This window comes from Bubalus bubalis, chromosome 2, assembly GCF_019923935.1.
Source record: "Bubalus bubalis isolate 160015118507 breed Murrah chromosome 2, NDDB_SH_1, whole genome shotgun sequence".
NCBI classification, from domain to species: Eukaryota; Metazoa; Chordata; class Mammalia; order Artiodactyla; family Bovidae; genus Bubalus; species Bubalus bubalis.
The window spans coordinates 24,943,020-24,955,364 of NC_059158.1; the positions used below are offsets into that span (position 1 = coordinate 24,943,020).

Genomic DNA, 12,345 nt, shown 5'->3' on the forward strand with positions numbered 1-12,345 from the left:
TCCTCTGGAGAAGGAAATGGCAACCCACTCTAGTATCCTTGCCTGGGAAATCTTATGGACAAAGAAGCCTGTCGGGCTACAGTACATGGGGTCTCAAAAGGGTCAGACATGACTTAGCAACTAAACAACAACAACAATATTACTTAATACTTAATCAATATTCAAATTTTTTCAACGGTTCCCCAAATATCTTTTATGGTAATTGTTCTTTCAAGGGCCAGTATTCTTGAATCAAGGATCAAGCACTTTATTTTACTGTTAGATCTTGTTAGTCTCTTTATTCTAGAACAGTTCCCTTCTTTCTGTGACAATGATCCTTTGAAGAGACTTGGGCAGTTGTTTTGTAGGATATTCCACATACTGGTTTCATCAAACTGTACTCTCATGGTGTTTTTAACTTGTTCCTCAGGGTTCTGCTTTTTCTTTAACCTAGCAATTACTCTTAAAGGCCTAATTAGATTCCTTTTTTTTTTTTTTTTTTGGCTGCATTGAGCGGCTTGTGGGATCTTATTAATAGTACCCCAACCAGGGATTGAACCACTGGACCACCAGGGAATTCCCTTAAAGGCCTAATTAGATTCTGATTACATGGTTTGGGCAAGAATACTTCATGAATGACACCAGGTATTAGTTTCCTATGGGTGCTTTAACAAATTACTACAAACTTGATGGTTTTAAAAAAAAAGATATGTCGTCCTTTACAATTCTGGGAGCCAGAAGTTCAAAACAAAAAACTCAAGGTGTCCACAAGGCCTGGCCCACTCCAGAGACATGAGGGAAAAATCTGTTCCTCCAGCTTCTGGTGGCTGCTGGCATAACTTGACTTGTGGCCAGTGTGGAGTCTCATCCCAAGGTCACAAGTGTGAGATCTTGCACCAAGGCCATGGAAGTAGAGCCCAGAACCAAGGTCACTTCTGAAACTGACTGAGCCCCTTTGTAACTGTTGTCAAAAGCTTGCTGATCATCATCATCAAGCTTCCTGACCCCAGTTAAACAAAAATGCCCACTCTGGTAGTCACTCTACAGTGCCCTAACCCATTACCTAATGCCACTCTTCCAGCAGGAATTTTGTCTGGAGACTATAAAAATTGGCTACTAACTCATGAAATGGGTCAGCTCTCCCTTGAGCTGGCCCACTGTTCTAACAGCATCCCATTGACTCTCCCTGGTCTGTTAGGAGATCGGCCTGCTGTGCTCTCAGCACTCTCATTATCTCTGCTCTTTGTTCTTAATAAACCCACTCCCTTCTGAAATGCTCTGTGTCTGGAAATTCTTTTCCAACCCGCACTTGGACTGCTGTGACAGCCACATCACTCCAGTCTCTGCCTCTGTGTCACACTGCTTCCTCCTCTATACTTGTGTGTATTGGGTCTTCTTCGGCCTCCCTCTTAGAGTGATAAGTGTGATTGCATTTAGAGCTCTCCCAGACAACCCAGGAGGATCTCCCCATTGCAAGACCCTTGATTTAATCACATCTGCAAAGACCCTCTTTATCCCAATGTAAGATAACCTTCACACGTTCCAGGGATTAAGGCATGAATATCTTTTGTTGTTGTTCAGTCAATTCAGTCATGTCAGACTCTTTGCGACCCCATGGGCTGCAGCACGCCAGGCTTCCCTGTCCTTCAGGGATATCTTTTAGGCGATCATTTTTTTCAGTCTACCAAATGCTATGTACTTCACAGGGCTTTGTGTCAGGGGGATCATAATGTCTACTTGTTCCATTATTCTTGACCTTAGTTTGATCACCCGGTTAAAGTAGCAACCCCCAGGATCTCTTCCTTGTAGAAGTACTTTTTGCCCTTTTGAGTGGCAAGATAGGTTATTTCTTTGGCAGTGTTACCAAACCATGTTTGTCTGCCTGATGCACAGCAAGCCAAATGCTAGGTTTGCAGCAGAGGGCTTATTCATAAAGCAGCCAACCAAGGGATGAGAGGACAAGCCTCAAATTTAATTCCCAAAAGACAAGGGGCTTGGGATATTCATGGGATAAAGCTGAGGTGTGGTGAAAGGTAATTGGAGATAAGAGGTACTGTGATCAACATTCTGCACGGGAACAACTAAGCTACAGGCCTCTTATTGGGACCTGTGTTAGAAAATGACTGCAAGCTCTGAGAATGAAGCTTTTGTCCCTCTGATGTCAAAGTGTCATCCAGCAGACACTCGTGCATGTCCAGATGGAGCGTCTTAACTGGCTCTAGCTCAAACCAGACACAGCCAGCTCCAAGTCTCAAAAAACAACTTGGGCAAACATTGGGCTATGTGGTGTTTGGAGGACAGGCAAGTTTCTGTAAAAACAAAGTGAGCTTGATCAGTGAAGGCAGGTTACTATTATTACTTATTAATAGCTAACTGCTGACTACCCTTGGTTTCAGCACCATGTGAATGAATATCCAACCTCCATCACAATTAACCTAATGATTTTGGCATCCATTGATGATCTTTGCCTGTGTAGGGGAGGGGAAAGTTTTCCTTGACCTTCTTAGGGTCCCGGGCTCGTTCTGAAAAATCAACCTGACAAAGACAGATTAACAGGAGAAAAGTATACATATTTAAGTTTTACATAACACAAGCCTTCATAAAAAAAATGAAAGCCCAAAGACATGGCAAAACATACTTGCTTATATGTTAGGTTGAATGAAAGAGGCAATTGTGGGAAAGTGTCTAAACTACGTGAGGAGGCTAAAGGAAGATAAGGATTATTTTAACAAGTTCTGTTTTTGTTGCAGGATCTTCCTTCCCTAACCGGGAACTTAACCCAGGTCATGGCAGTGAAAGCACTGAGTCTTCACCACTGGGCCTCTCGGAAATTCCCAACAAGTTTTGTTTCTACAGAATTCTCTTGGTCTCAGCTTTTTGTTCTCCTGGTTCAGGGAGTTCAGTTCAGTTCAGTCACTCAGTTGTGTCTGACTCTGTGACCCCATGGACTGCAGCTTGCCAGGCTTCCTTGTCCATCACCAACTCCCGCAGCTTGCTCAAACTCATGTGCATTGGGTTGGTGATGCCATTCAACCATCTCATCCTCTATCATCCCCTTCTCTTCCTGCCTTCAATCTTTCCCAGCATCAGGGTCTTTTCCAATGAGTCAGTTCTTTGCATCATGTGGCCAAAGTATTGGAGCTTTAGCTTCAGTATCAATCCTTCCAATGAATATTCAGGACTGATTTCCTTTAGGATTGACTGGTTTGATCTCCTTGCAGTCCAAGGGACTCTCAGGAGTCTTCTCCAACACCACAGTTCAAAAGCATCAATTCTTTGGCACTCAGCTTTCTTTATAGCCCAACTCTCACATCCACACGTGACTACTGGAAAAACCCTAGCTTTGACTAGACGGACCTTTGTTGGCCAAGTAATGTCTCTGCTTTTTAATATGCTGTCTAGGTTCAGGGAGGGCGCCTTTCAAACGGGAACTGCCACTCATGTTTGCAAAATGATGATTTTCCAATTTGGTTACTTTTTCTATACTTATTTTTATATTCTCCTATAAAATAAGTAATCTCTCATCAACTGGTACTTTAACCTGAATTACTTGTTCCTGCAAAGGTAAGGGAAATGATTCATTCTTTTCCTCTATTTATAGTATCATGTAAGAGGTTGGTATTAAAGTGTAAAAGGGTCCTCCAGTGGTGGTAAATGAATTTCCCCTCTTTTTTGTATACATGGGTCCAAGAAATTTTCCTTTGGTTCCTTATGACGGTATCAAATGCCTCATTGAGACTCAGACATCCTGAGACACTGGCCTCCCCTTGATCTCTCCTTTTAGAGCAATGAGCAAGGACCTGCCACTGGGGTTGGCACGACATTCTCAGTGAACCTGTGTTAGTTATTGTCTACCAGGCTTCTACCTCCAACGGCGAGGGCACTTGAATGGCTTGAGGAATTCCAAAATAACAAAAGCAAGCTTGGTGAAGGTTGAACAACATTCCTTAAATTGGTTGATAGGAACATCACCAAGTTAGCTGGGCTTAAGATACTGAAGCACAAAGGTGATTGCACATCTTCACTCTTCCCTCCAACCTCCCCTCTCTCAATACACATTGGGTTGGGTCATTCACCCAACCTTTGTGGTTGTATTTTTACCGAATTACCCAGAGGTCATTTATTTATCTTTTTCCTTCTATTTATTTATTTTTTCATTTCCTTCTATGTAGTTTTTGTGTGCGTGCTAAGTTGCTTCAGTTGTGTCTGACTCTTTGTGACCTGGTGGACTACAGTCTGTCAGGCTCCTCTGTCCATGGGGATTCTCCAGGCAGAAATTCTGGAGTGGGTTGCCACGCCCTCCTCCAGGGAATCTTCCCAACCTAGGGATGAAACCCATGTGTCTTGTCTCCTGCACTTAGAGAGGGGTTCTTACGCCACCATTTAGTTTAAAAATATTTATTTACTTGGGTGAAGCATTTGAGATCTTTAGTTGCTGCATGTGAACTCGGTGTCATGTGGGATCTAGTTCTCTGACCCGGGATTGAACCCTGCCCTCCTGCTTTGGGAGAGTGGAGTCTTAGCCACTGGACCATCAGGGAAGTCCAGTTATTTCTGATAAGTATCTATTTCTCCATCTGTGTCAGAAAAGCAGGGCGGATCCCCTGCCCCCAGTCAGGCCGCCTGTGTTTCCCTCTTCATATTTCTTCTCTCAGACATCCCCATGTCCTCCCTGTAGGCCGGCAGACTCCGCCTCTGTATGTATGTCCTGTGTGGTAACAACGTGGTTTACCGGCCAAGGTAAAGTACTATGAACACATCAGTTTACTTTGAGAACTGGCAACGAAAGGGGAGAAAGGAGGCATTTATCCTGCCTTTCCCATATGAACCATGCTTCAGGGTAACCCAACAACCTTGATGAGGGACACTTCTTTTTCATTAAAGCATTCCAGTTAATAAGTGAAGAGAAAATAATATAATTCAAAAGCCAGTATTTCATAACCCCTCATGAAATAACTGATTCAGGCAAAACTCATCTGTGTATGTAACTGTCAGTTGGAAGGTTGATGGGGAAACCTTACACAGCAGAGTTAATGGCCATCTGAACACACCACTTACCCTCAGCTTTACTCAAGAGAGGGACAAGCAAGCAGGACTTGCTTCCTGAGGGAGCACAACAGGAAACACACGGCACCTGAGAAGGAATCTTGTCCTACGCTCCTCCTCACCCGGAGGAATCCAAATCTAATTAAACCTTCAGGTTTGGTAAGTGGAAACACAGGGGATGGAGGAAAAAGTTAAATGACACTCCATTCTACAGGACATTCTACAGGACAAAATGAACCTACTTCTGTGTAGATGGTATCCAAAAAAATAAAATAAAAGAGAGAGAGAGAAAAGAGAGGAGAGGTGAACTACTGTAGATTAAAGAGATTTAAGAAATACCAAATGCAATGAGTAGATTTTCTTGAGATCCTGGTTTGTTGTTTTTTTTTTTTTTTTTGAGATCCTGGTTTGAACAAATCAACTAAAGTAAGACATCTGAGGAAATTTGAATAACCAACTTGGGTTTTAGAGTATATCACAGTTATTGTGAATGTTTTGGGTGTGCAAAAGCATTCAGTTCAGTCACTCAGTCATGTCCGACCCCTTGCGACCCCATGGACTGCAGCACACCAGGCTTCCCTGTCCATCACCAACTCTGCAGCTTGCTCAAACTCATGTCCATCGAGTCGGTGATGCCGTCCAACCATCTCATGCTCTGTTGTCCCCCTGCCTTCAGTCTTTTCCAGCATCAGGGTCTTTTCCAATGAGTCAGTTCTTCACATCAGGTGGCCAAAGTATTGGAGTTTCAGCTTCAGCATCAGTCCTTCCAATGAATATTCAGGACAGATTTCTTTTAGGATTGACTGGCTTGATCTCCTTGCAGTCCAAGAGACTCTCAAGAGTCTTCTCCAACACCACAGTTCAAAAGCATCAACTCTTCAGTACTCAGCTTTCTTTATAATCCAACTCTCACATCCATACATGACTACTGGAAAAACCCTAGCTTTGACTAGATGGACCTTTGTTGGCAAAGCAATGTCTCTGCTTTTTAATATGCTATCTAGGTTGGTTATAGCTTTTCTTCCAAGGAGCAAGCGACTTTTAATTTCATGACTGCAGTCACCATCTGCAGTGATTTTGGAACCCAGAAAAATAAAGTCAGCCACTGTTTGCATTGTTTCCCCATCTATTTGCCATGAAGTGATGGGACCGGATGCCATGGTGTTAGTTTTCTGAATGTTGAGTTTTAAGCCAACTTTTTCACTCTCCTCTTTCACTTTCATCAAGAAACTCTTTAGTTCTTCTTCGCTTTCTGCCATAAGGGTGGGGTCATTTTTGTATCTGAGGTTATTGATATTTCTCCCGGCAATCTTGATTCCACCTTGTGCTTCATCCAGCCTGGCATTTCGAATGATGTACTCTGCATATAAGTTAAATAAGCAGGGTGGCAATATACAACCTTGACGTACTCCTTTCCCTATTTGGAACCAGTCTGTTGTTCCATGTCCAGTTCTAACTGTTGCTTCTTGACCTGCATACAGATTTCTCAGGAGGCAGGTCAGGTGGTCTGGTATTCCCATCTCTTTAAGAATTTTCCACAGTTTGTTGTGATCCACATAGTCAAAGGCTTTGGTTTAGTCAATGAAGCAGATATTTTTCTGGAACTCTCTTGCTCTTTCGATGATCTAACGGGTGTTGGCAATTTGATCTCTGGTTCCTCTCTGCCTTTTCTAAATTCAGCTTGAACATCTGGAAGTTCACAGTTCACGTACTGTTGAAGACTGGCTTGGAGAATTTTGAGCATTACTTTGCTAGCGTGTGAAATGAGTGCAATTGTGTGGTAGTTTGAACATTCTTTGGCATTGCCTTTCTTTGGGATTGGAATGAAAACTGACCTTTTCCAGTCCTGTGGCCACTGCAATAGCATTATGGTTATGTAATAAAATGTAATAAAAAAAGAATGAGATGCATACTTAAGAATGTAGGGGTGAAATGTCATGAGGTCTGGGATTTGTTTTAAAATACTTCAACAAAGGAAATAGACAAAAGGTTCAGACGATGCAACGTGGTAACATCTTGATTAACTGCTGAAACTGGATGTTGTGGTACTTGAGGTTCACTAAGCTATTTTCTCTAATTTTGTATTTTTGAAAATGTCTATAAAATGAAAAATCCAGTATTACATTGTTGACCACAAACTCTGGATAGAACATAACAAAATTACACCTTGTCTTTACACCCAGTAGGATATATTCTACTTCTTCCATCAGATAGAATAAATTATTCTAACATTTTCTTATAAATGCAGTTGAAAGTAAAAGATATCTCTAACTGCAAATGAATGCGGCCCTCGTCTCTTTATGATAAAGACATAAAGAATGTCTTGAGGACTTTCCTGATGGTGCAGTGGATAAGATCCCACCTGCCAATGCAGGGTACACTGGTCTGATTCCTGGTCCAGGAAGATTCCACATGCTGAGGAGCAACCAAGCGGTGCGTCATAACTACGGAGACTGAACTCTAGAGCCAGAGAGCCGCAACTACTGAAGCCCAAGTGCCTAGAGCCTGTCCTCCACAAGAGAAGCCACCACAACGAGAAGCCTGAGCACCACTAGGAAGAGTAAGTTCCACTCACCGCAACTAAAGAAAAGCCCACACAGCCACGACGACCCAGCACAGCCAAAAAAAAAAAAAAGTCCTGAACATTTCTACCATCTTATCCAGGCATTGCATTTTCTTTCCATACAGAGGAAAGCTGTGGCTGTCCCACTCAGCTACAGGCTCTTTTCACAGCATCTCCTCTAGGACGAAATGCTATTTTCACATGTAATTGCCACAGTGCTTATTTCTCTGCCAGGCTGGCCTGGGAGAAGCTTCTCACCTGCATTTTACACACCTTCTCCCTGCTTCATGGAGGATAGCTTCTCATCCCACCTTAGAATTACAATGCAGCTGGTTTTTAATTCTTTTACGAGGTTCCTCCTCCTACTCCTCATTACACCTGTGAAGAGCGAACTTCTTCTGTGATAGGAAAGAGTGTGAAGTCAAAAAGGAGGATTTGACTTGCCAGAGTCACAGATTTTCACAGTCAATAAGCACACTAGCTTCCTTCCCCAAGTTCACTCCCCATCCCACACGTGTGCACAGGGAAAACAGACACGAAGACGCGCAATGACAGAAACAGAGAGACACTGCAAATATTCATTCTCCTTCATTAAAAATGTTAAGTTACAAACATTTTGATTCATAAATAGTCAAAGTGCATGGTGCCCCTCATCCTTTCTTGAAGCCAAATGTCCTGCCCTCCTAGCACTTTTATCAACCCTCTCCAAAACCAGTATTTTACCCCAAAGAGGTAAGTCTTCCCCAGTTCCCTGAGTTCACATTTATTTAATGCTACAGGCCCACCTAGCCCTGCCCAAGAAAAGGACCAGTCATTGTCCCAGGAGGGCAGAAAGGGCAGGGGGGTGCACAATGTGGAAGGGAAGCGCTCCCAGGTGTGGGCAGCTCCTCCTGGGTGGGAGAAGCCAGGTTTTCAGTCTTAAAGGAATGATCTCCCTGTCAAAGATAAGTTGATTTTGCAAAAGGCTAGAGTCGAAAGGAAGGTAGAACTGTCCTCTAGGCTCTTCCAGCAGACCCTCTACAGACCTACGGTCCTGAGTCTCAGTTCAGGGCCCTCTGCCCCCATGGCAGGTGCACAGTTCACAGTGTTCCGTAGACGCTGACTTTGACCAGAGAGATGCTCTCCATGTACTGGTTCCGGCCTTTCTCATACAGGACGTAGAGCTGTGGGGCCTCGTCCTTCCCACCCACGTTGCCCTCCAGGGTGGTCAGCGATGAGTAGCCACTGGGCCCCGGCCACAGCTGGACCGTTTCCTTCCTCCAGGAGGTACCATTGCTGAAGCTCCAGCGCAGGGTCAGGTTCACTCCTGGGAACAGCAGCAGAGTCAGGGAGACGAAGGGCTTCCCTCCTGGACAAGGCGGCCTTCTTTCGGTCACAGGGGCTCCCCTGCCCACCCCACCCCACCTGGCATATACTCACGGAACTCTGGATGGGCTGGGTTGGAGAAGAAGACAATGCCGGAGCTGGTGGCTACAGCCCCTGCAGCTACCACAGGGTCCACGAGCTCCGTGTCAAAGGTCACATCCCGAGGCCTCAGGGTGTCACAGGCGTCGTAGCTGCGGAGGATGATGCGGCAATGGCAGTGGTAGTTGTTTTGGTTCCGCGCGTTGATGACGACTGAGCCGTCGGGGAGCTCGTAGGGCTGAGTGGAGAGAAGAGGGATTCAGGAAGACCCAGGGCAGGGGCAGGGCCCAGGGCCCCATCCCTGAGGGAGCAAGGCTGGCTGGCACAGAGCTGGGCAGCCAGACCCGGGGTCTGAGTAAAATGGGCTTCTGGAGGGCAGAGCAGGTCAGGCGGGTGGGGAACAGGTGAAATCCTCACCTGGCACTCATCAGGGTTGAAGTCGTTTTCCCGCTTGGGCTGGCCGTAGGGGATGCCGCTGACCCCACCTCCGTAGCGCCAGGAGACACCGTGATCATCGCTGAGCAGGCAGAAAACCCCGTCCCGCTCCAGCGTTCCGTGGCCACACACGATAAGTCGGCCCTTCCGAGGCTCCCGCTGTTTCTGTGGGGAGAGGATCGGGATGCTGCAGACAGAGACACTGAGGAGGCTCAGAGGCAGGGAAGGGGGACCCCTCACCTCCTAAGTTTGAGGATACACCCAGTACCCTTCCGTTCTGTCCTAGCTGTGGGTCCCGCAAGACTTGCAAACACCCACTGACTGAATTTAGCTTTTGGCAGAATAAACTCCTTGGGGGCATACAGGGTATACTCTGGACAGGCTGTGCAAAGGACAAGGAGGCCCAGCCACAGGCATCAGATGGGAGCTTAAACCCAACCTGTGTTCATGGACCAAGCTGTGGCCCATGGCACAGGCTTGTGTCTGCCCAAATGAAGGAGTTTTTTTCCCTAATCTGCATGGGATTTTCTAATTTTTTTCTAATCTGTACATGGATTCAGTTCAGTTGTTTAGTCGTGTCCGACTCTCTGTGAGTCCGTGGACTGCACCATGCCAGGGTTCATGGATTGTTACATGGTTTGGGGCAGCCCTGTGGACAACCCCCAGATGGAATGCCACTGGCAAAATTCCACCTTCCCTGGGTAGAACGTTCTTCCCAGGACGTCCCTTTCTTCCACGGAATCCCATCTAAGACAGAAAAATCTGACTTCACAGGATCTTGTCTTTGCGAGGGGGTCCGTTATGGGGCAGACTCTCTACAAAGCAGCTCCTTCCACCCATCTCAGGACAGAGACCTGAATGCCAGAGCCCGGTCCTGGGGCAAACATCTCGGTGCCTATATCCAGGGAGAGGTTCCGCGGCGAGCTCCAGGAAACACCATCATCCTTACTCCACACCAGCATGGTAGAGGCCACCTGGCAGCCAGCCTTATGAGCACAGAGGGAGTAGAAAAGGAAGACCACGCCTGTCGTCGTGTCGCTCACCACTGCCCCCAAGTTCAGCCCATCTGGGGTCTCCCCATCATCCACAATGAAAGCTGTCGGAGACCATGTGCTGCCTAAAGAAAAAAAGGAAGAGACCCAGGGTAAGCACTTTGAAGGTGCTCTTTCCACCACTCCCTGCCATTTTCACCTCCTGGCTAGGGACCCAAGGCTTTATGATGGCCCTGAGGCCTACAAGACCTGCCCTTCCTTACCTCTCTGACCTTCTACCTTTGTTCACTCCATCCAGCCACACAAACTCCTCATTCATTGAATATTTCCCTCCCTCCTTGGGGCATCTAAGCTGTTACACTGCTTAGCATGCTCTTTCTCAAGGCTCACTCACCTCCTCTGAGTCTGATAAAAGATCATGTACTTAACATTGCAGTCAGACTCTAGCCCTCTCCTTATCTCTTGCCCTATTTTGTATTTTTTCCACTGTATTTATTACTTCTCAACACAAAAAATACGTTTAGTTATTTATTATATATATTGTCTGTCTCCCCATTCCCTATCCCATGAAGGCAATGATTTTTGCTCTGTTTTGTTCATAACTGTATTCACAGAACCTAGAACAATGCCAAGTATATAGTAAGTGTTCAATAAATGTTTGAATGTATGCTCAAGTCCTTGGTGATATTAGTTTCCAGATCACTGCCCTGACACCTTCCCTCCTTTAGGTTCTCTCTACTTCTCAGGGATCGAGCAGCCCTAGGCCCCTAAAGGCAGGTCAAGCTCCCCACCCATCCAACCTCTTGTGACCCAGTCATCTTTATACCCTGGTCCATAGATCTCCGAAGAGCTATGAATTTAGCTCCTTTATCCGATGTCGACATTTTTCTGGCCTCAGCAAAGGCAAGGAGAGTGCCCTGAGGAGTGGTGGTGATGAGCGGGATTCGGAAAGTGTCCACGGAGCCGATTTGCTTCCCACTCACCCACAGAAGTTGCTCCATGGTCACAAGTGGATGAACCTAGGAAGAGGAAGGGTCAACAGAACAAAGGTGACTTTGGGTGAATGAAGAGAGGCTTGGAGTCAGATTTCTCTGGGAGAGGCTGAGTGATGGGGATCCGGTGTGCGAGCTGGGGTCCCAGAACTAAGGGGAACCCGAGGAGAGTTAGAGTGAAACTGGTGGCTCAGAGCGAGGAAGGGGCTACGACGGCAGAATGAGCTCTCAGGGACAGGGAGACCTCAAATGGGGAAGAAGCCTGAAAGAGGAGACTCAGAGGGAAAGAGGACAAGGACCCAGAGAGGGAAAGGGACTAGGAAAGGAGGAAACGGGGTCGGAGGGTTCCTTGGAGGAGAAAGCGATCAGCAGCCCCTGTCCCGGCGGGGACAACCGGGCACAGATAGCCCGCGTGGGTCGGGGACGGAGCTATGCGAATGAGGACCCACCAGACTGAAGTCATCCTTTGCTCCGGCCCCGACTCCTGCAGGAGACATCAGCATGAAGATCGCGGAAAATATCTGAACCCTACAGATTCCCCATAATCGCAGCATTCGCGGTCTCCTGAGTTTGCCCAAGGACACTATACTGGGTCCCTCTTCAGTCATCTCTCCCTCGCGGCGGTCACAACCCTGGCCCCCAGGACTCGGACGCGGGTTGGAATCGATCAACTAACCCCGGCCCTTTAAACGCTCAGATGTCTACCCCAAACCCGGCCCACACCCAGCCGCCTAGCCGCGCTTCCGCGACTCTAACTGGTCCTCACAGGACTCTGCACGTGACCTTCAGCGCTTCAGAGCCACTTCTTCCAATTGGCCATCTTTGAAGCCCTGGGGCGCGTGACCCGGGCGGAAACCGTATTGGATGGGGTGAAGAAGGGGGCTGGCATTACTCAGCAGAAGCCTTTTGATTGGTCAAGGGATCTGGGTTACGT

The 12,345-nt window shown here is 46.6% G+C and overlaps 1 protein-coding gene across 1 annotated transcript; it reads right to left on the minus strand.

The window, feature by feature from the left end:
• Positions 1-8,160: 8,160 nt before the first annotated feature.
• NEU1 (neuraminidase 1) lies at positions 8,161-12,188 on the minus strand. The gene is made up of 6 exons (XM_006041887.4): positions 11,861-12,188; positions 11,246-11,438; positions 10,282-10,544; positions 9,410-9,592; positions 9,008-9,230; positions 8,161-8,894 (listed from the first exon to the last, which is right to left on the minus strand). The coding sequence occupies exons 1-6, from the start codon at positions 12,017-12,019 to the stop codon at positions 8,668-8,670; spliced, it is 1,248 nt and encodes a 415-aa protein (XP_006041949.3). The 5' UTR covers positions 12,020-12,188; the 3' UTR covers positions 8,161-8,667.
• Positions 12,189-12,345: the final 157 nt, after the last annotated feature.

Excerpts from the sequence above, each read along its gene's own strand:
- NEU1 (XM_006041887.4), bottom strand. The coding sequence starts at position 12,019 with ATGACTGAAGAGGGACCCAGTATAGTGTCCTTGGGCAAACTCAGGAGA. Across the intron at positions 9,593-10,281 it reads GACCGGGCTCTGGCATTCAG|AAACAGCGGGAGCCTCGGAA; the intron begins GTCTCTGTCCTG and ends CTCTCCCCACAG. Across the intron at positions 8,895-9,007 it reads CCCAGCCCATCCAGAGTTCC|GAGTGAACCTGACCCTGCGC; the intron begins GTGAGTATATGC and ends TGCTGTTCCCAG.